Below are 19,892 nucleotides of genomic sequence, written 5' to 3'. Positions count from 1 at the left end.
TTGAAGGTTCTTCTAATAGTGGTGTTACCCAGAACCTGTAGCAAGGCCCTAATGTCATGAGGATGTGCATGGTCATATCTTCTCCAGAGCTATTCTTTCTATATTCTTCTTAGTTTTACTGCAGAAAATACAAGCTCCTTCTCTTCCCATGTCCCAGGGGCATGTTTTTGTCCTGTTTACTCGTATACGTTTTTCCTCTAGACATGTGTTTCTACTTGCAGACATATTCAGTGTGTCCCTTTCTATCCCAGTACCAGGAAGGTAGGTCTCCAAACCAAAGCATCACTTCTAAATAATCTCACTTGCTGCATCAGTGTCTGATATTTTGCTTCTGGTACATGAAGCCAGGCTCAGGTGAGCAGCACTTTTGTATTGTCTCTCTGCATGGATCACAGACCAGCGTGTCATCAGTATATGTCTGTTTCATTTGTTACACTACTTAGTAAGCAAGGCAAAGATGTGAACCTAGTCATACTGCCACAGTATTTATCTCATGACTCATCTCAAAACTCCCTAAGGAATCAAAATTTTAATTATAACATATTTAAAACTACAAACCTGTCAACCGTTAGAGAATAGACAACTCTATTGTATTTCTTACATAAAGCAAGAGTTATGTTAAATAAGGAACAAATTCTCATGCCAACTGAGGCCCTGATTAAGCAAAGTACTTGGAATTATACTTATTAAGTTTATGCTTAAAGTTAAGCATATGCTTAAGTACCATGAGGCCCAAATCATTTGAGCACATGCTTAACTTTAAGCGTGTGCTTTGTTGAATAGGAAGTGATTACTCACACATTTAAAGTTAAGCACATGCTTAAGTACCTTACTGAACTGGGGCCTTCAGATTACATTGCACTGATGAATACATGGAGAACCACTCCCAGGTTGTGGGATACATATTATGGTCAATAGCTTCAGGTACCCCACCAAAACGTGTCCTGCCCATAAGTAACATATCAACAGCTGCCAGCCTATCACTGTAGGTAACAGCACCGTAGAAACAGTATATCTCAAAATGATGTCACCACATCAGCCAGTTGGCATGATCCAATGTGTCAACACCACTAACAGAAGCAACAATTTCAGGCCAGTATATTCAACCGTGACATAGTTTAACACAAGATTGTTTTGCTGTCCAGAGGGTAGTTGAAGAGTTTAATCTGATAGGCTATTTTATCTCTGAGTCACAGTAGTTCCATACTAATAGTTAAGGCCCTACCAAATTTACAGCCATGAAAAAAATGTCACAGACCGTGAAATACGATCACCCCCATGAAATCTGGCTATTGTGGGGGGGGGGTCTACTGTTGGCTGGGCTCCAGCGGCTAGTCCTGGCCAGGCTGGGCAGGGACAGGATTTCCTCCTCCCCCAGCTGCAGGAAGCTCTGCGGATGTGCTGTCTTCAGAGCTGGGCTCCCAGTCAGCAGTTGTGGAGCTTCCTACTACAGCTTCCAGCGTGCTGCCCTTACTTCTGTGCTGCCTTCAAAGCTGAGCTGAAGTGAGAGCAGCCACTGAGCTTCCTGCAGCCAGGGGAGGCTCCTGGGGGTTGGGGGGGGTCTGACCCAGCCCCAGGAACAGCCCCTGCAGGGGAAGAGGAAGTCCTGTCCCAACGCAGCCCGGTTGGGACTAGCAGCTGGACCCCGGCGCACAGTAGGAGCCCCCAGCTTGAGCATCCCTAGCCCTGTTCCTCCCCAGCTCTGGGCCCAGTGCTCCGGGGTTAAAAGGACCTTGGGCAGGCTGTGGGAGGGGACCACAGCAGCCCCCTGACTATGGGATCCTGGGCAGTTGCCCATCTGTAAGGCTGACCCCACCCCCACCTCAAAAGCGACAACCCCGCATACCCTGCAACCCTCACTTCTGAGCTGATGCCCCCACTAGCAGCAATGCAGAAGTAAGGGTGGCAGTCCCACAACCCCCACCCCATCTCCCCCTTTTGGTCAGAACCCCCACAGTTACAACACTGTGAAATTTCAGATGTAAACATCTAAAAGCATAAAATTGACTATTTTTAAAATCCTATGACTTTGAAATTGACCAAAATGGACCATGAATTTGGTAGGGCCCTACTTATAGTCTTCGGTGCTACCAGGACAGAACTCCTCCAATTCCCAACAAGCCCTGCTCTGAGAGCAAGAGCCTGGTACAGCTTGCTTGCTTCTGGCCCTGCCACTTTCTCAACCCTTTATCTCCAGTGCCTGTTTTATTGCCTTTCCATGTATCAAACAGAAAATCAGGAAAAGTATAAAAACTGACAAGAAACAGAGGTATATAAGCTGGGGTTAAAATTAAATAGACAATTTTTAAGTGTTGTGTTAAATCTTTTCCCCACTCCTCTCTATGTGGTATTGTTATAGATTCCTAGATTCCAAGGCCAGAAGGGTTCATTGTGATCACCTAAGCTGATTTCCTGTTTACAAAAGCCATATAACTTCCCCAAAATAATTCCTGTTTGAATTAGATCATGTCTTAAAAATATATATATGAGTTGAGTTAAATATATCTAAGTTGAGTTGCTATGAGTTGGGTTCAAACTTCGTTGAAACTGATGGGTGTGAATGCACCCTTCATCTAAGATATCTGCAAGAGACATTAAGGCGCCTCACCTAAAACAAGGCAGAATGGAGTCTGTCCAAAAATTAGCATCATAAGCCTGGAGGGTTCCACTGGATATTTTTTTACCAGAGATATTTTGTGGGTGGGTGTGTGAGAATGGTGTGGCCTTGGGAGAAGCCCTGTGTTCAGGGAAACAGGACTTTGTACATTCTCTGTAAATACACAAAATTGCATCAAACAGATACCTATCATCAATTTCTCCTCCTAACCGGAACAACCTGCTAGACCCTGAACTATGGCTAGCTGCTCAGGTCAAAAAGGGTAACAATATGCTGTCTGCTTAGAGCCTGAGTCTGAGCACTCACAGCCCCCACTGACGTTAGCACATTGCACAATCAGGTCCACACATTGCAAGTTCTTCGGGGCAGGAACTGGTCTGATCATATGTTGGTAAATTACCTGGTGCCCTCTTAGGCATTAAACAAATGTAAACAATAACAGCCCATACCAGGCAAGCCAGACTTGCTGTCAAGAGAAACAGAGACAGAGGAAGATAGGCTGGGAAATTAAAAGAGAAAGGAAGGGAAGAAGAGAGCAGCTTTTACAATAAATGTGCATTCTATTTTCCTTCCAGGAACAAAACAACAGAGTATCTGAAGGGGCACTGTGAGCCCAAGAATATTCAGCCTCAGACAAGATGAGGAGGGGAAACGAGCTGCTGTAACAAGTTTAAAAGCAATCTAGAAAGTGCTGAACTGTCTTAAACACTTTCTGTGTGTATCATCTGTTATTTCAACACTTGCCTGTATTTATTAAAACAGAATGATTTACTGTGTTAATATAACTATACAGTGTTATACAAACATCTGTATCATAAGTGTCCAACAAATCTTTTCTAAAAGCCATGTTAGCTTCACGTCCAACAATTTATAGCTGGATGAGGTCTCTGTTGAAGGTAGACAAATTCATACTTTCACTTGTGACCTCATAAATCATTACTGCACACTTATACGTTCCCTGAACTGATTTTTCCAGAGAAGAGAGGGGAGAAAATAGTCAGCCTCCTATTACCCAAACTGAAATATCCCACTGCCCATCATTATACTGTGTAGTTCTGTGTGATGATGTCATATGACAAAGTTTTACTCAGCATGGGTTCATATCTATATTATATTGTAGTGTGTGGGAAAGTTTTGAAATAAGAGGAGAATCAGTCACTATAATGAGGAAAATCAGGGCGATAGTTTTAAGCAAAATGATCTTGGGGAACGGTTTGGATGATTCGGGGACTTCATAGTGGAATGGGTCCTTCTATGTTTGTGGCAGCTATTCTCAGTCACCCTCTCATGGAATGAGTTTGGGGTGTTCAGCCTATTTTCTAGTGAATATGTGCTCTGTTCTACATCTCCAAGGTCCTGATCTAAAGTCCACTGAAATCAATGGGAGCCCTTCCACTGACTTCAATTAACTTTGGGATCTGGGCCCAAAGGTGGGCAATTTAACAATAACAACGCTCTTTTGGAGCAGATCCAAGGTATGAAGCACCTCAGTGCTCCAGCTATTCCTAGCAGCCAGACTTGCCAGCATTGGCTATAGCCACCTGAGCATACATTACAGCAGCTCTCAAACTACTCTAAACTTACAACATAAACAGGAGCAGTCATCAGCCAGCGCCAGAATTCAGGAGTCATAAAGGTGGCCTTCAACCCTTTAGCCATACAGCTCAGACTCTGGGCCATAGCCTCAAAACAAAGAGAGACTTTCTCACTCAACTCTTCTGAGTGATAGCCACCTCATTATGTGATCAGGGCAGCCTCCTCCCCACACTGGCCCCACACTTTTTCTCAGTCTGCCTAATATATATAAAGCAATGGGGCTTGGTTGCTTTATGAGAGGCTTTGACACTTCATATGCTCCTGCCTGGTCTCTGAATCCTTCCAATAAATATAGGAAAGAGAGTGGGTTTCTGTACTGGACTCATGAGGTCCTAGAGTCCAGAGTCCTTTAAAGATCCACACAGGTACCATATAAAATGACACTCCCCTACTACACATATTATTTTCAAAGTGCTTATAATGAGTTAATGGGTGCACACACACACAAATCATTAACTATTCAGCAAACGGTTCCACCTTTAACTATATTTAGATGGAAATAGGATTTTTCTTCTTTTATTGACCATACTTGGTAAAACAAGTCCAATAAAATTCATGTTTTAATGTATTTTTAACAGCCCTGATATTTCGGGGAGGAGGGGAAGAATAATCTTCATGTAAATCTCTCTAGGCCAGTGATTCTCAACTGGGGGTATGTGTATCTCTGTGGTTATGCAGAGGTCTTCCAGGGGGTACACCAACTCATCGAGATATTTCCCTAGTGTTACAACAGGCTACATAAAAAGCACTAGCAAAGTTAGTACAAACTAAAATTTCATACAGACAAAATGAGAAAGTAAGCAATTTTTCAGTAATATTTCAGTAATACACTTTTGTATTTTTATGTCTGATTTTGTAAGCAAGTAGTTTTTAAGTGAGGTGAAACTTGGGGCATGCAAGAAAAAATCATCTTCCTGAAAGGGGTACAGTAGTCTGGAAAGGTTGAGACCCACTGCTCTAGGCTGTTCCTGCCAACTCACCTTTTTCAAAGGTAACTTCTCCATGTAGCACAGTATCATTCCCTCTGAGTACTTCACCTCTCACTGTGACTTGTGGAAGGCTGTCTGTCAACAGAGCTACCCCGATTGTCACATTTGCACCAGGCCTAATGTTCCGGGGACCTGTCACCAGAAATGTGGGTCTGGAAAACATAAAAGGGGAAGAGGAGTAAATCAAATCCACTCATCACAGTCTGGTATTTAATAATCTTGTTTTACAAAAGGCAATAACGATGTTGGTGACAAATTCTATATTTCTGCTGTTACACACACACCCTATTGTTCTTATATACAATGCTAGAAGTCTAAATAATCAGATGGGTGAACTAGAGTGCCTTGTATTAAATGAGGATATTGATATAACAGGCATCACAGAAACTCGGTGGAATGAGGATAGACAACGAGGCACAGTAATACCAGGATACAAAATATATTGGAAGGACAGAACAGGTCGTGCTGGTGGGGGAGTGGCACTATATGTGGAAAAAAAACATAGAATCAAATGAACTAAAAATCTTAAATGAACGAAACTGTACCATTGAATCTCTATAGTAATAGTAATTCCATGCTGGAATAATAAGATAGTAATTCCATGCTGGAATAATAAGAATATAGCAGTAGGGATGTATTACCAACCACCTGATCAGGATGGTGATAGTGACTGTGAAATGCTCAGTGAGATTAGAGAGGCTATTAAAATAAAAAACTCAATAATAATGAGGGATTTCAACTATCCCCATATTGACTGGGTACAAATCACCTCAGGACAGGATGCAGAGATAAAGTTTCTTGACAACTTAAATGACTGCTTCTTGGAGCAGCTAGTCCTGGAACCCCAAGAGGAGAGGAAATTCTTGATTTAGTCCTAAGTGGAGCACTGAATCAGGTCCAAGAGGTGAATATAGCAGGACCCCTTGGTAATAGTGACCATAATATAATTAAATTTAAATTCCCTGTGGCGGGGAAAACACCACAGCAGCCGAACACTGTAGCAGTTAATTTCAGAAAGGAGAACTACACAAAAATGAGGAGGTTTGTTAAACAGAAATTAAAAGGTACAGCACCAAAAGTAAAATCCCTCCAAGCTGCGTGGAAACTTTTTAAATAGATTTTATTTAAATACATTTAATAGAGGCTCAACTTAAATGTATACCCCAAACTGAAAAACATAGTAAGAGAACCAAAAAAGAGCCACCATGGTGAAACAACAAAGTAAAAGAAGCAATGAGAGGCAAAAAGATATCCTTTAAAAAGTGGAAGTTAAATCCTAATGCGGAAAATAGAAAGGAGCATAAACTCTGGAAAATGAAGTGTAAAAATATAATTAGGAAGGCCAAAAAAGAATTTGAAGAACAGCTAGCCAAAGACTCGAAAAGTAATACCAAAAATTTTTAAATACATCAGAAGCAGGAAGCCTGCTAAACAACCAGTGGGGCTACTGGACAATCGAGATACTAAGCCCTGGTCTACTTTTCGACTTTAGGTCGAATTTAGCAGCGTTAAATCGATGTAAACCTGCACCCGTCCACACGATGAAGCCCTTTATTTCGACTTAAAGGGCTCTTAAAAATCGATTTCCTTACTCCACCCCTGACAAGTGGATTAGCGCTTAAATCGGCCTTGCCGGCTCAAATTTCGGGTACTGTGGACACAATTCGACAGTATTGGCCTCCGGGAGCTACCCCAGAGTGCTCCATTGTGACCGATCTGGACAGCACTCTCAACTCAGATGCACTGGCCAGGTAGACAGGAAAAGAACCACGAACTTTTGAATCTCATTTCCTGTTTGGCCAGCGTGGCAAGCTGCAGGTGACCATGCAGAGCTCATCAGCACAGGTGACCATGATGGAGTCCCAGAATCGCAAAAGAGCTCCAGCATGGACTGAACGGGAGGTACGGGATCTGATCGCTGTATGGGGAGAGGAATCCGTGCTATCAGAACTCCGTTCTAGTTTTCGAAATGCCAAAACATTTGTCAAAATCTCCCAGGGCATGAAGGACAGAGGCCATAATAGGGACCTGAAGCAGTGCCGCGTGAAACTTAAGGAGCTGAGGCAAGCCTACCAGAAAACCAGAGAGGCAAACGGCCCCTCCGGGTCAGAGCCCCAAACATGCCGCTTCTATGATGAGCTGCACGCCATTTTAGGGGGGTCAGCCACCACTACCCTAGCCGTGTTGTTTGACTCCTTCAATGGAGATGGAGGCAACACGGAAGCAGGTTTTGGGGGCGAAGAAGATGATGATGATGAGGCTGTAGATAGCTCACAGCAAGCAAGCGGAGAAACCGGTTTTCCCGACAGCCAGGAACTGTTTCTCACCCTGGACCTGGAGCCAGTACCCCCCGAACCCACCCAAGGCTGCCTCCTGGACCCAGCAGGTGGAGAAGGGACCTCCGGTGAGCATACCTTTTAAAATACTATACATAGTTTAAAAGCAAGCATGTGAAAGGATTACTTTGGCATTCGTGGCTCTCCTGGATGTACTCCCAAAGCCTTTACAAAAGGTTTCTGGGGAGGGCAGCCTTATTGCGTCCTCCATGGTAGGACATTTTACCACTCCAGACCAGTAACACGTACTTGGGAATCATTGTAGAACAAAGCACTGCAGTGTATGTTTGCTGGCGTTCAAACAACATCCGTTCTTTATCTCTCTGTGTTATCCTCAGGAGAGTGAGATATCATTCATGGTCACCTGGTTGAAATAGGGTGCTTTTCTTCAGGGGACACTGAGAGGAGCCCGTTCGTGCTGGGCTGTTTACCTGTGGCTGAACATAAATGTTCCCCGCTGTTAGCCACGGAGAGGAGGGAGGGTTGAGGGGGTAGCCACGCGGTAGGGGGAGGCAAAATGCGACCTTGTAATGAAAGCACATGTGCTAGTATGTAATGTTAACAGCAAGGTTTACCCTGAAAGAGTGTAGCCACTGTTTTATAAAATGTGTCTTTTTAAATACCGCTGTCCCTTTTTTTTTCTCCACCAGCTGCATGTGTTTCAATGATCACAGGATCTTCTCCTTCCCAGAGGCTAGTGAAGATTAGAAAGAAAAAAAAAACGCACTCGTGATGAAATGTTCTCTGAGCTCATGCTGTCCTCCCACACTGACAGAGCACAGACGAATGCGTGGAGGCAAATAATGTCAGAGTGCAGGAAAGCACAAAATGACCGGGAGGAGAGGTGGTGGGCTGAAGAGAGTAAGTGGCGGGCTGAAGACAGGGCTGAAGCTCAAATGTGGCGGCAGCAGCGTGATGAGAGGAGGCAGGATTCAATGCTGAGGCTGCTGGAGGACCAAACCAGTATGCTCTAGTGTATGGTTGAGCTGCAGCAAAGGCAGCTGGAGCACAGACTGCCACTACAGCCCCTGTGTAACCAACCGCCCTCCTCCCCAAGTTCCATAGCCTCCACACCCAGACGCCCAAGAACGCAGTGGGAGGGCCACTGGCCAACCAGCCACTCCGCCACAGAGGATTGCCCAAAAAAAAAGAAGGCTGGCATTCAATAAATTTTAAAGTTGTAAACTTTTAAAGTGCTGTGTGGCATTTTCCTTCCCTCCTCCACCACCCCTCCTGGGCTACCTTGGTAGTCATCCCCCTATTTATGTGATGAATGAATAAAGAATGGATGAATGTGAAGCAACAATGACTTTATTGCTTCTGCAAGCAATGATTAAAGGGAAGAGGGGAGGGTGGTTAGCTTGCAGGGAAGTAGAGTGAACCAAGGGGCGGGGGGTTTCATCAAGGAGAAACAAACAGAACTTTCACACCGTAGCCTGGCCAGTCATGAAACTGGTTTTCAAAGCTTCTCTGATGTGTACTGCGCCCTCCTGTGCTCTTCTAACCCCCCTGGTGTCTGGCTGCGCGTAACCAGCAGCCAGGCGATTTGCCTCAACCTCCCACCCTGCCATAAACGTCTCCCCCTTACTCTCACAGATATTGTGGAGCACACAGCAAGCAGTAATAAGTAATAAGAGTGGGGTGGGAGGAGGTATTGTTTCATGGTCTCTGTGTATATAATGTCTTCTGCCGTTTCCACAATATGCATCCGATGAAATGAGCTGTAGCTCATGAAAGCTCATGCTCAGATAAATTGGTTAGTCTCTAAGGTGCCACAATTACTCCTTTTCTTTTTGCGAATACACACTAACATGGCTGTTACTCTGAAACCAGTAATAACAGTGGGAATATTAGTTTCGCTGAGGTCTGAGCGAGTCAGTAAACTGCGCCAGCGCGCCTTTAAACATCCAAATGCACATTCTACCACCATTCTGCACTTGCTCAGCCTGTAGCTGAACAGCTCCTGACTACTGTCCAGGCTGCCTGTGTACGGCTTCATGAGCCATGGCATTAAGGGGTAGGCTGGGTCCCCAAGGATACATATAGGCATTTCAATGTCCCCAACCGTTATTTTCTGGTCTGGGAATAAAGTCCCTTCCTGCAGCTTTTGAAACAGAACAGAGTTCCTGAAGATGCGAGTGTCATGTACCTTTCCCGGCCATCCCACGTTGATGTTGGTGAAACGTCCCTTGTGATCCACCAGAGCTTGCAGCACTACTGAAAAGTACCCCTTGTGGTTTATGTACTCGCCGGCCTGGTGCTCCGGTGCCAAGATAGGGATATGGGTTCCGTCTATGGCCCCACCACAGTTAGGGAATCCCATTGCAGCAAAGCCATCCACTATGACCTGCACATTTCCCAGGGTCACTACCTTGATATCAGCAGATCTTTGATTGCATGGGCTACTTGAATCACAGCAGCCCCAACAGTAGATTTGCCCACTCCAAATTGATTCCCAACTGACCGGTAGCTGTCTGGCGTTGCAATCTTCCACGCGGCTATCATCACTCGCTTCTCAACTGTGAGGGCTGCTCTCATCTTGGTATTCATGCGCTTCAGGGCAGGGGAAAGCAAGTCACAAAGTTCCATGAAAGTGCCCTTACGCATGCGAAAGTTTCGCAGCCACTGGGAATCGTCCCAGACCTGCAACACTATGCGGTCCCACCAGTCTGTGCTTGTTTCCCGAGCCCAGAATCGGCGTTCCACAGCATGAACCTGCCCCATTAGCACCATGATGCATGCATTGGCAGGGCCCATGCTTTCAGAGAAATCTATGTCCATGTCCTCATCACTCACGTTACCGCGCTGACGTCGCCTCCTCGCCCGGTATCGCTCTGCCAGATTCTGGTGCTGCATATACTGCTGGATAATGCGTGTGGTGTTTAATGTGCTCCTAATTGCCAAAGTGAGCTGAGCAGCCTCCATGCTTGCCTTGGTATGGCGTCCGCACAGAAAAAAGGCGCGGAACGAATGTCTGCGGTTGCTCTGATGGAGGGAGGGGCGACTGACGACATGGCTTACAGGGTTGGCTTCAGGGAGCTAAAATCAACAAAGGGGGTGGCTTTACATCAAGGAGTATTTCAGGCAGGACTTCACGGAGGGTTCCAATAAGAAATGGTGCACCTAAGTTATTGTTCTTATTGGAACAAGGAGGTTAGTCTGGCCTCTGATTGATACGTGGCTAGATTTACCTCGCTGCACCTTCTCTGTGAGTGACTGCAGTGTGACCTGGAGGAATGAGTCCCCTAGACAGGGGTGTGGGGGAAGCAAATGAGTACAAAACAAATCTGGTCTATTTCTTGTTTTGATCCACTCCATCTATCTTTTACATCTTTGGCTGGCAGCAGACGGTGCAGAAGGACTGCATGCCATCCACATCTCATGGCTGCCTGGCAGAAGATGATGCAATAGGACTGCTAGCAATCCGTATTGCCTGCCTGCTCACCATAACACGGTTCAATAGGACTGACTGCAGGACTAAAGAGAATGACCTGGTCAAGTCACTCCAAACTTAATCCCTGCGCCCATGTCTGTCCAGACGCTCCCGGCCGACGTGGCCAGGAGCACCTCGGACATGACGATGATGGCTACCAGTCATATTGCACGGTCTGCTGCCAGAAGGCAATGGGTTGCTGCTACTGTGTAGCAATGCAGTACCGTGTCTGCCAGCATCCAGGAGACATATGGTGACGGTTACCTGAGCGGGCTCCATGCTTGCTGTGGTATGGCGTCTGCACAGGTAACTCAGGAAAAAAGGCGCGAAAAGATTGTCTGCCCTTGCTTTCACGGAGGGAGGGAGGAAACGGGGGCTTGACTATATGTACCCAGAACCACTCGCGACAATGTTTTAGCCCCATCAGGCATTGGGATCTCAACCCAGAATTCCAATGGGCAGCGGAGACTGCAGGAACTGTGGGATAGCTACCCACAATGCAACACTCTGGAAGTCGACGCTAGCCTCGCTACTGTGGAAGCACTCCGCCAAGTTAATGCACTTAATGCACTTAGAGCATTTTCTGTGGGGACACACACACTCGAATATATAAAACCAATTTCTAAAAAACCGACTTCTATGAATTCGACCTGATTTCGTAGTGTAGACAATACCCTAATGGAGCAATCAAGGACAATACAGCCATTGCAGAGAAACTAAATGAATTCTTTGCATCGGTCTTCACGGTTGAGGATGTGAAGGAGACTCCCAAACCTGAGCCATTCTTTTTAGGTGACAAATCTGAGGAACTGTCCCAGATTGAGGTGTCATTAGAGGAGGTTTGGGAACAAATTGATCAACTAAACAGTAATAAGTCACCAGGACCAGATGGTATTCACCCAAGAATTCTGAAGGAACTCAAATGTGAAATTGCAGGACAACTAACTGTCGTCTGTAACCTATCATTTAAATCAGCTTCTGTACCAAATGACTGGAGGATAACTAACGTGACGCCAATTTTTAAAAAGGGCTCCAGAGGTGACCCCGGCAACTACAGGGTGTTAAACCTGACTTCAGTACCGGGCAAACCGGTTGAAACTATAGTAAAGAACAAAACTGTCAGACACATAGATGAACATAATTTGTTGGGGAATAGTCAACATAGTTTTTGTAAAGGGAAATCATGCCTCACCAATTTACTAGAATTCTTTGGGAAGTGGGGGTGGTCAAGAAGCACGTGGACAAGGGGAATCCAGTGGATATAGTGAATTTAGATTTTCAGAAAGCCTTTGATAAGGTCCCTCACCAAAGGCTCTTGAGCAAAGTAAGCAGTCACGGAATAAGAGGGAAGGTTCTCTCATGGATTGATAATTGGTTAAAAATAGGAAACAAAGGGTAGGAATAAATGGTCAGTTTTCAGAATGGAAAGAGGTAACTAGTGGTGTCCCCAGGGTCTGTACTGGGCCCAGTCCTATCTAACATATTCATAAATGATCTGGAAAAGGGGGTAAATAGTGAGGTGGCAAAATCTGCAGATGATACAAAATTATTCAAGATAGTTAAGTCCCCGGCAGACTGCAAAGACCTACAAAAGGATCTCTCAAAACTGAGTGACTGAGCAACAAAATAGCAGATGAAATTCAATGTTGATAAATGTAAAGTAATGCACATTGGAAAACATAATCCCAGCTACACATATAAAATGATGGGGTCTAAATTAGCTGTTACCACTCAAGAAAGAGATCTTGGAGTCATTGTGGATAGTTCTCTGAAAACATCCACTCAATGTGCAGCGGCAGTCAAAAAAGCAAACAGAATGTTGGAAATCATTAAGAAAGGGATAATAATAAGCTAGAAAATATCATATTGCCTCTATATAAATCCATGGTACACCCACATCTTGAATACTGCATGCAGATGTGGTCGCCCCATCTCAAAAAAGATACATTGGAATTGGAAAAGGTTTAGAAAAGGGCAACAAAAATTATTAGGGGTATGGAACGGCTGCCGTATGAGGAACGATTAATAAAACTGGGACTTTTCAGCTTGGAAAAGAGATGACTAAAGGGGAATATGATAGATGTCTATAAAATCACGACTGGTGTGGAGAAAGTAAATAAGGAACTGCTATTTACTCCTTCTCATAACACACAAACTAGGAGTCACCAAATGAAATTAATAGGCAGCAAGTTTAAAACAAACAAAGGAAGTATTTTTTCACACAACGCACAGTCAACCTGTGGAACTCCTTACCAGAGGATGTTGTGAAGGCCAAGACTATAATAGGGTTCAAAAAAGATCTAGATAAATTAATGGAGGCTATTAGCCAGGATAGGGAAGGGATGGTGTCCCTAGCCTCTTTTGCCAGAAGCTGGGATTGAGCGACCGGGGATGGATCACTTGATGATTACATGTTCTGTTCATTTCCTCTGGGGCACTTGGCATTGATACTGGGCTAGACAGACCTTTGGTCTGACCCATTATGGCTATTCTTATGTTCACCCTACTGCATGTTGAGTCAGAGGCTTATACAAACAATGTAGGCCAAAAGCCTAATGGGTAGAAATTGCCTCAAGTAAATTGTACTCCATTTTGCTAGCCTTGAATTAGTAAGAAGAAATAGTTCTGAGTTTATTCTTTGCTGGGTGTGTGTGTGTGTGTTACTAATTAACTGAAAAAAGACAACTGGGCTGGATGGTCAAGAGAGGAGTGGAGGAGTCAAGAGGCAACAACTTTATTAGATGGCAGATTGATGACCCTAAAGCAAAGGCATACACCCCAAGGACAAGATAAGGAGTTGAGCCAGGGGGACGAGATAAGAAACAGCTGCAGATACTCCTGGTAACAACTCAAAATAATGCTGATTAAGAACAACCTTGAATACCTCATGATTGACAGCTCTGGTGTGACACAGCAAGGTCCATAGGTTTGTATGGGAACTTATTATGATAAAAGAAGAGTGTGTTGCCATGGGACTTTGGGTTTGTTCTGCATCAACACTGGAGCTTTGAATGCATTTAACAGAGACCCAGCTCCCCTCCCTTGTGTGCAGTTTCAGCTGGGCACTGGAACTGACTAAGCAACACTAAGGACTGGTAACTTTTAGATCCACCTGCAGAACCTTGGGGGGTGGGGGGGTGAATGGAAGCATATGCTGATATTAATGCTTAAATTGTACTCTCAGTAAATGCAGCGTATTGCCTTATCCCCTTTTAAAAGATTGTGTGTGCTGCTTATAAGCATAACAGCATTACTGTACAAGCCCAATCATTTCACCTCCCTCTAACAGAGGGAGATTACACTGAAGATACTTTATTGATAGGGTAGTGTCAGTGCCAATGTCCAGTTTAACTCATTCGTTCTTTGCTACCTACCAAAATGGGAATCAAGTCCGGAAGCAAACTTACAAATTAATTTCTGGTAACACAGAAGTTACTCTTTGCAGGCAAACCTCAATGCCAGTGCAGAGACCCACTAATGTCAATGGAACCTTAGGCGGGCACAGGGGGTCCACCCGCACAAAGGAACCTGCAGGATCGGGGCCCGTTGTGCCTCATCTTCCTCCACCGACTTCAGTGGGAGGAGGCTAAGGCCCCAAGCTTAAAAAAATGCAACTTAAATCCCAAAGAAGCACCTAAAAGCTGTGGTTTGTCTGTGAAACTCCTAGAAAATAAACAAGAAAGAAAACAGGGGACGCCGCACACCCATCTCAATGCTGCAGGCTCAGGTAATTTTGTGTCACAACAGATTTAGCATGGGAGAGGGGAAATCCCAGTGAAACACAAGAGGAGATCCAAAAAACGCATTCCCTATCTGGGAGGTTATTGAACATAAAGCACCCTTCCCTCGCACAGAAAAGCAAAGGGATTTCTCTGGTTCCTCCTACCCATGACTCACTGCCTACCGGGGGGGGGACGACACATTAATGTTACACGCAGTGCATGTGAAATGCACCGTACAGCAGTCGGAGTGGGCAAGCAGCTGGCTATAAAGTTTGCTCCATTTATTTGCAGGGCTGTGATCACCCTGGGAGGGAACGTCTCAGCGGGCCCCAGCTGAGGCCAAGGACTGGCCATCGCTTTCTGCGGCCCCGATCCTGCTCCACTGGAAACGGGAGGATCCGGCCGCCGCAGCACCGCGTTCAGGCCTGAGTGGGGCACCGCACGCACGGCGCCTTGCCTCCAGCCAGCCCCCCTCTTCCCGCCCCCCGCGGCTCGCCCTCGTCCATACCCCGCCGCAGCGGCAGCCGACGCTGCCAGGAGACACGAGACGAGATGAAGGAAGGAGAGCGGAGCGGAGCCGCTCGGTGCAGCCCGGCCTGGGAACAGCATCCTGCTCCGGGAGTGTGCAAAGCGGCTCGCGGGATGCTGCTGGCCTCCTCCCCTGGCTCCCGTCCCGCCGGAGCTGGCCGCAGGGCGGGGCGTGCCCGCTCGGGGAGTGAAAGAAGCTCCTTATTGCCGCCCCACCCCTCCCTCTCGCTTTACCCGGGGCTCTTCCCAACCTTCCTCCCTGCTGCGAGGGCTGCGGGCTCCAAAATAGACCGGCCCGCTCCCCCCGCCCTGACACGGCCTCTGGCCCTTCCCTGCCAGCAGGGGCGGCTGCAGAGCGCGGGGGAAGGGATGTGGCGGCGTTTGAAGCCTGCCGGCCAAAGTGCGCTAGTCTCCATGAAGTGAGCTGTAGCTCAGGAAAGCTCATGCTCAAATAAATTGGTGAATCTCTAAGGTGCCACAAGTCCTCCTTTTCTTTTTGCGAATACAGACTAACACGGCTGCTACTCTGAAACACCACCAGGATGCCCCTGATAGCCAGCCCCACCTCTCCACCTGTCTAAGCCCTGCCAGCCGCCCCCAGTTAAAGACGAGTTCAAGCTTGAAAGAAACTGGGCTGAGTGGAAAACATGCAATCATTGTCCTAGACTGTGAGTCAGACTTTCAGAGAGACGGCAACCAAATAGGCATCTCGCAGGGGCGTTTCCTAAAGGCGTGTGTCAGCTATAGATGAGATCTCTCTCTCTCTCCAGACAGGGCTATTCTAAGGGGCTGTGTTCTGATCTAGTTCCCACCTCTTGCCCTTTCTGAAACAAAAACAATATTGACGCTATTCTCGTACACTCCAGCGTGAATGTAAAAACCAAAAATAATCGTGATCGATGTGTTAAATAGACAACTGTGACTGGCAACTTCACTTGGCTTATTTGCGAAGCTGTGGATTGGGCTTGGCCCCAGTCAGGTTCAGCCCAGCGGCACTTGTCACGGGATTCAAGTGGGATCCAAAGTAATCGGAAGTCATCTTTCCACACTCCCACCCCCGCTCCTGGATCTGGCCATGGGAACAGTGGGGCCCTTTGCACAAATTAGAGCCACTTTAGGGCTAGTTTAACTTGTGCTGATTCACAGAATCATAGGACTGGAAGCAGTGGTGCAAGTAGGGCAGTACCCTCCAGTACGCAGTACCGGGAGGACGTTTTTAGCGGGTATGGGGTACCGGAAAGACTTGGGGCTAGCCCCCTCACCCCCAAGAGGTGGGGCTAGGCTCTGCTCCTTAAAGGAGCAGAACATGGCTAGAGAGGGCATTTATTCTTTATATGACTTTAACAGCACAATACATACGCTAATAAACTTAAACAAAGGCTTTAAGTTTGTTAGCATATGTATTGTGCTGTTATTTGGTCAGGAGTTCTCAAGAGGGGAAGGGAGAGGGGACGGAAGATGTTTAAACAGTGTTTTTGATTCTGTTTCTCCCCATTGGTCTGAATTATCCGTGACATTCATACTGCATCACATCAAGTCCAAATCATTAGAGAAATGCCTCTGCTTGCACTGACCAGAGGATGTTTGGATTCTGATGTCAGCCCAGTTCTGCAGCCTGACAGGAATCAGGTGTTGTCCCCAGTGTACACAGAATTCTTCTTTGTGGCCAAACTAGTCTAACATGCATTTTGTTAACTGGAACTGAAGCAACAAAACAAAGAAAACAAATGCCTCATTTTCCAGCTTTGAGGGTAAGAGAACTAAAGTGAAAATTATAATGCCGGACACTGATGACCTTAAACCAGCTGCCTCAGGAATCTGCCAAGAACTTTGCTGAAAATAGGTTCCTCCTCTTAGCAATGGAGCTAAGACTTATCACACATCTGCCCACCTTTATTCGAATGAACCTCCTTCTGATCTGACAGCTCAGGCATTCTCAGTTTCATCCAGAACAATTTACAAACCTGTAACCTAATCCTGTAAACCCTTGATCAATCCCATTGAAGACAATGGGACTGTCTGTATGACTATGGACCATTTTTGTAGTAAGAGTTTCAGGAGTCTGTTCTGTTCCTATAAAGGAAGTTGAATCTCCCACTGAAATGCAATGTTTGGGTACTATACCATAATGCAGTATAGAATACAGTTCTACTTAAGATTTGTCTTTTAATAAATCATATATATGCTGAAATGGCTCATCACCCAACTCCCATAGTCCATATAAACAGACAGAAATACTACATATGTGGGGGGAAAGTGAGTAGTTAAGCATGTTGATGTTTGTAATACAAACCCCCATTTCATCACTGTACTGGAAAATATAGTTAAACTTAATTTTCTATGGAATTTGAAGAAAGTTTAAGAGCACCAATTGTTGTCCGTGTCAATCAGTGTGTACCTGAAAAAATTACATGCCTTCTAAGAGAAAAGAATCATTCCACACTTACTGGAAAAAAAAAATTCCTTCCAACTGGTGTTCAGAAGAGTACTACAAGACATATACATAACCTCATGAGCAGGGGGCAGAGAGGATACCCTCCCACATTATGACCAGCAAAAATAAATAAATAATAAAATCTCTAGGAAACAGAGGTTCACTGATTTGCAAACCTAAAGACTTTTGTTATGATTTAAACCACCTCAGCACACACCAGGTTTATGAACATTAAAAAAGTTAACTGAAAAGGAACACTGAAGCCCATTAACCTGAATGTGTGCCAGCCAGTATGCCCTCACTGACTAAAGGCTCAGTCACACTTGAACAGCTAAAAAATAACCTTGCCCTTTTAGACTAAACAGAGTTATGTCACTGGCTCCAGCTCTGTTGTTACATAACAGATAACAAAACTCTAGTGGTGCATGGTGCTGGCACATAGGGTCTCAGGTATGTGGTATGACTTTTCAGAATCTCTTTTGGGAATAGTCATGTACGTGAAATAGCTGGTACTTATGATTATGCTATTTTTATGCATGTAGTATCTTGGTATCTGAAGTTATGAATATTAGCTATGTTTATTACATGTTTGCTCCTATGGTAATACCCACAAGGTATTTAGCCAGCACATGAAGGGACAAGTCAAGTTGAATGCCCCATTAACAATGGACCCTGGAAAAAGCCTGTCTACACTTAATGGACTTTTCCTGTGAACATTCTAACAAGAATATGGGTGGAGGTGATGGACATGTAACTTGCCCATGTGACACCAAACACCATCTTTCACAGTGAGAACAGATTTCCCTTCACTTGGCAGAAGGTGGGGCCCTCGGCTGAAGTCACATGGAGGGTCACGTGGGGAGATCACATGTCCCCCCTTGTGTCCTTCCCATGAGTGCAGTACCAGCAAGAAATGATTTCTACTTGCACCACTGACTGGAAGGGACCTCGAGAGGTCATCTAGTCCAGTCCCGTGCACTCATGGGAGGACTAAGCATTATTAGACCATCCCTGACAGGTGTTTCTCTAACCTGCTCTTAAAACTCTCCAATGATGGAGATTCTACAACTTCCCTAGGCAATTTATTCCAGTGCTTAACCACACTGACAGGAAGTTTTTCCTGATGTCCAACCTAAACCTCTCTTGCTGCAAATTAAGCCCATTGCTTCTTGTCTTATCCTCAGAGGTTAAGAACAATTTTTCTCCCTCCTTGTACCTTTTATGTACTTGAAAACTGTTGTTATGTCCCCCCTCAGTCTTCTCTTTTCCAGACTAAACAAATCCAGTTTTTTCAATCTTTCCTCGTAAGTCATGTTTTCTAGACCTTTAATTGTTTTTGTTGATCTCCTCTGCACTTTCTCCAGTTTGTCTACATCTTTCCTGAAATGTGGCACCCAGAAATGGACACAATGCTCTAGTTGAGGCCTAATCAGCACAGATTGGTAGCATTGGCCTGACCTGGTTGAACTCTAGGTATACTGCAATATAACTGTTAAATACAATAGTCCCTTATTTATTATTTTATCATCTGAGGACCTCTGGAGCACTGTTCTCTGCGCACACATTCTTCCTGGGGCACACATCTGCCATGTGTTCCTATACCAACTCTAAACTACAATGTTTCCACCAAGTTGAGGTGCCTACATAGGACAGCTTCATGGGCCCTTTGCACCATTCCATATTGGAGATGAAGATCTGGTCCACTGTAGTAATAATAATACCTAGCATTTTATACAGGGCTTTTCATCGGTAGACTTCAAAGCACTTTACAAAGGAGGTCTCTATCATTATCTAGATTTTACAGATGGGGCAACTGTAGATAAGTAAGTTATCTTTCACCCATGGGTTTGCATTATTAAAAGTCAAACGTACTAGAGCTGCCCATCAGTAGCTGGGAATTGAAGGCCCTGGTTCAGCAGGAGACTTAAGCATGTGCCTAAGTTTAAGCAGTCCCATTGGGAGCTTTTCAATTGCTTATCTTTTATTTAGGCACCTAAATAAGGGCTTGATTTTCAAAAGTCCCAGTCCCATTGTGCCACTGGCTTGGATTTTCAAAAAAACCTCAGTGCCTAACATGCTTGCTGGTTCTTTTGAAAACCTGGCTCCTGTTTTGGTGGCTAAATGGAGCAGAGTTCATTTGAAAATCTGTCCCTAAGCATAGTCTTCCACACAGATCAGCAATAAGTGGCAAACCTCCTGTGCATTCACTCCCTTATTTGCAAGTGCACATGGCAAAA

General features: G+C 45.2%; 1 protein-coding gene across 1 annotated transcript in view; it reads right to left on the bottom strand.

Moving 5' to 3' along the window:
- Positions 1-15,487, bottom strand: part of CD109 (CD109 molecule) — a 133,798-nt gene extending 118,311 nt beyond the window's left edge. Inside the window, exons 1-2 of the mRNA XM_084622946.1 lie at positions 15,202-15,487; positions 5,194-5,354 (exon numbers count right to left, since the gene is read on the bottom strand). Coding sequence (XP_084479072.1) covers positions 5,194-5,354; positions 15,202-15,302 — 262 coding nt within the window. The 5' untranslated portion in view covers positions 15,303-15,487. The remainder of the gene's footprint in view (positions 1-5,193; positions 5,355-15,201) is intronic.
- Positions 15,488-19,892: the final 4,405 nt, after the last annotated feature.

The sequence above is a fragment of the Lepidochelys olivacea genome (assembly GCF_965140295.1).
Source record: "Lepidochelys olivacea isolate rLepOli2 genome assembly, chromosome: 3".
Taxonomy (NCBI): domain Eukaryota; kingdom Metazoa; phylum Chordata; order Testudines; family Cheloniidae; genus Lepidochelys; species Lepidochelys olivacea.
This window is presented reverse-complemented; position numbering and strand designations above follow the sequence as displayed.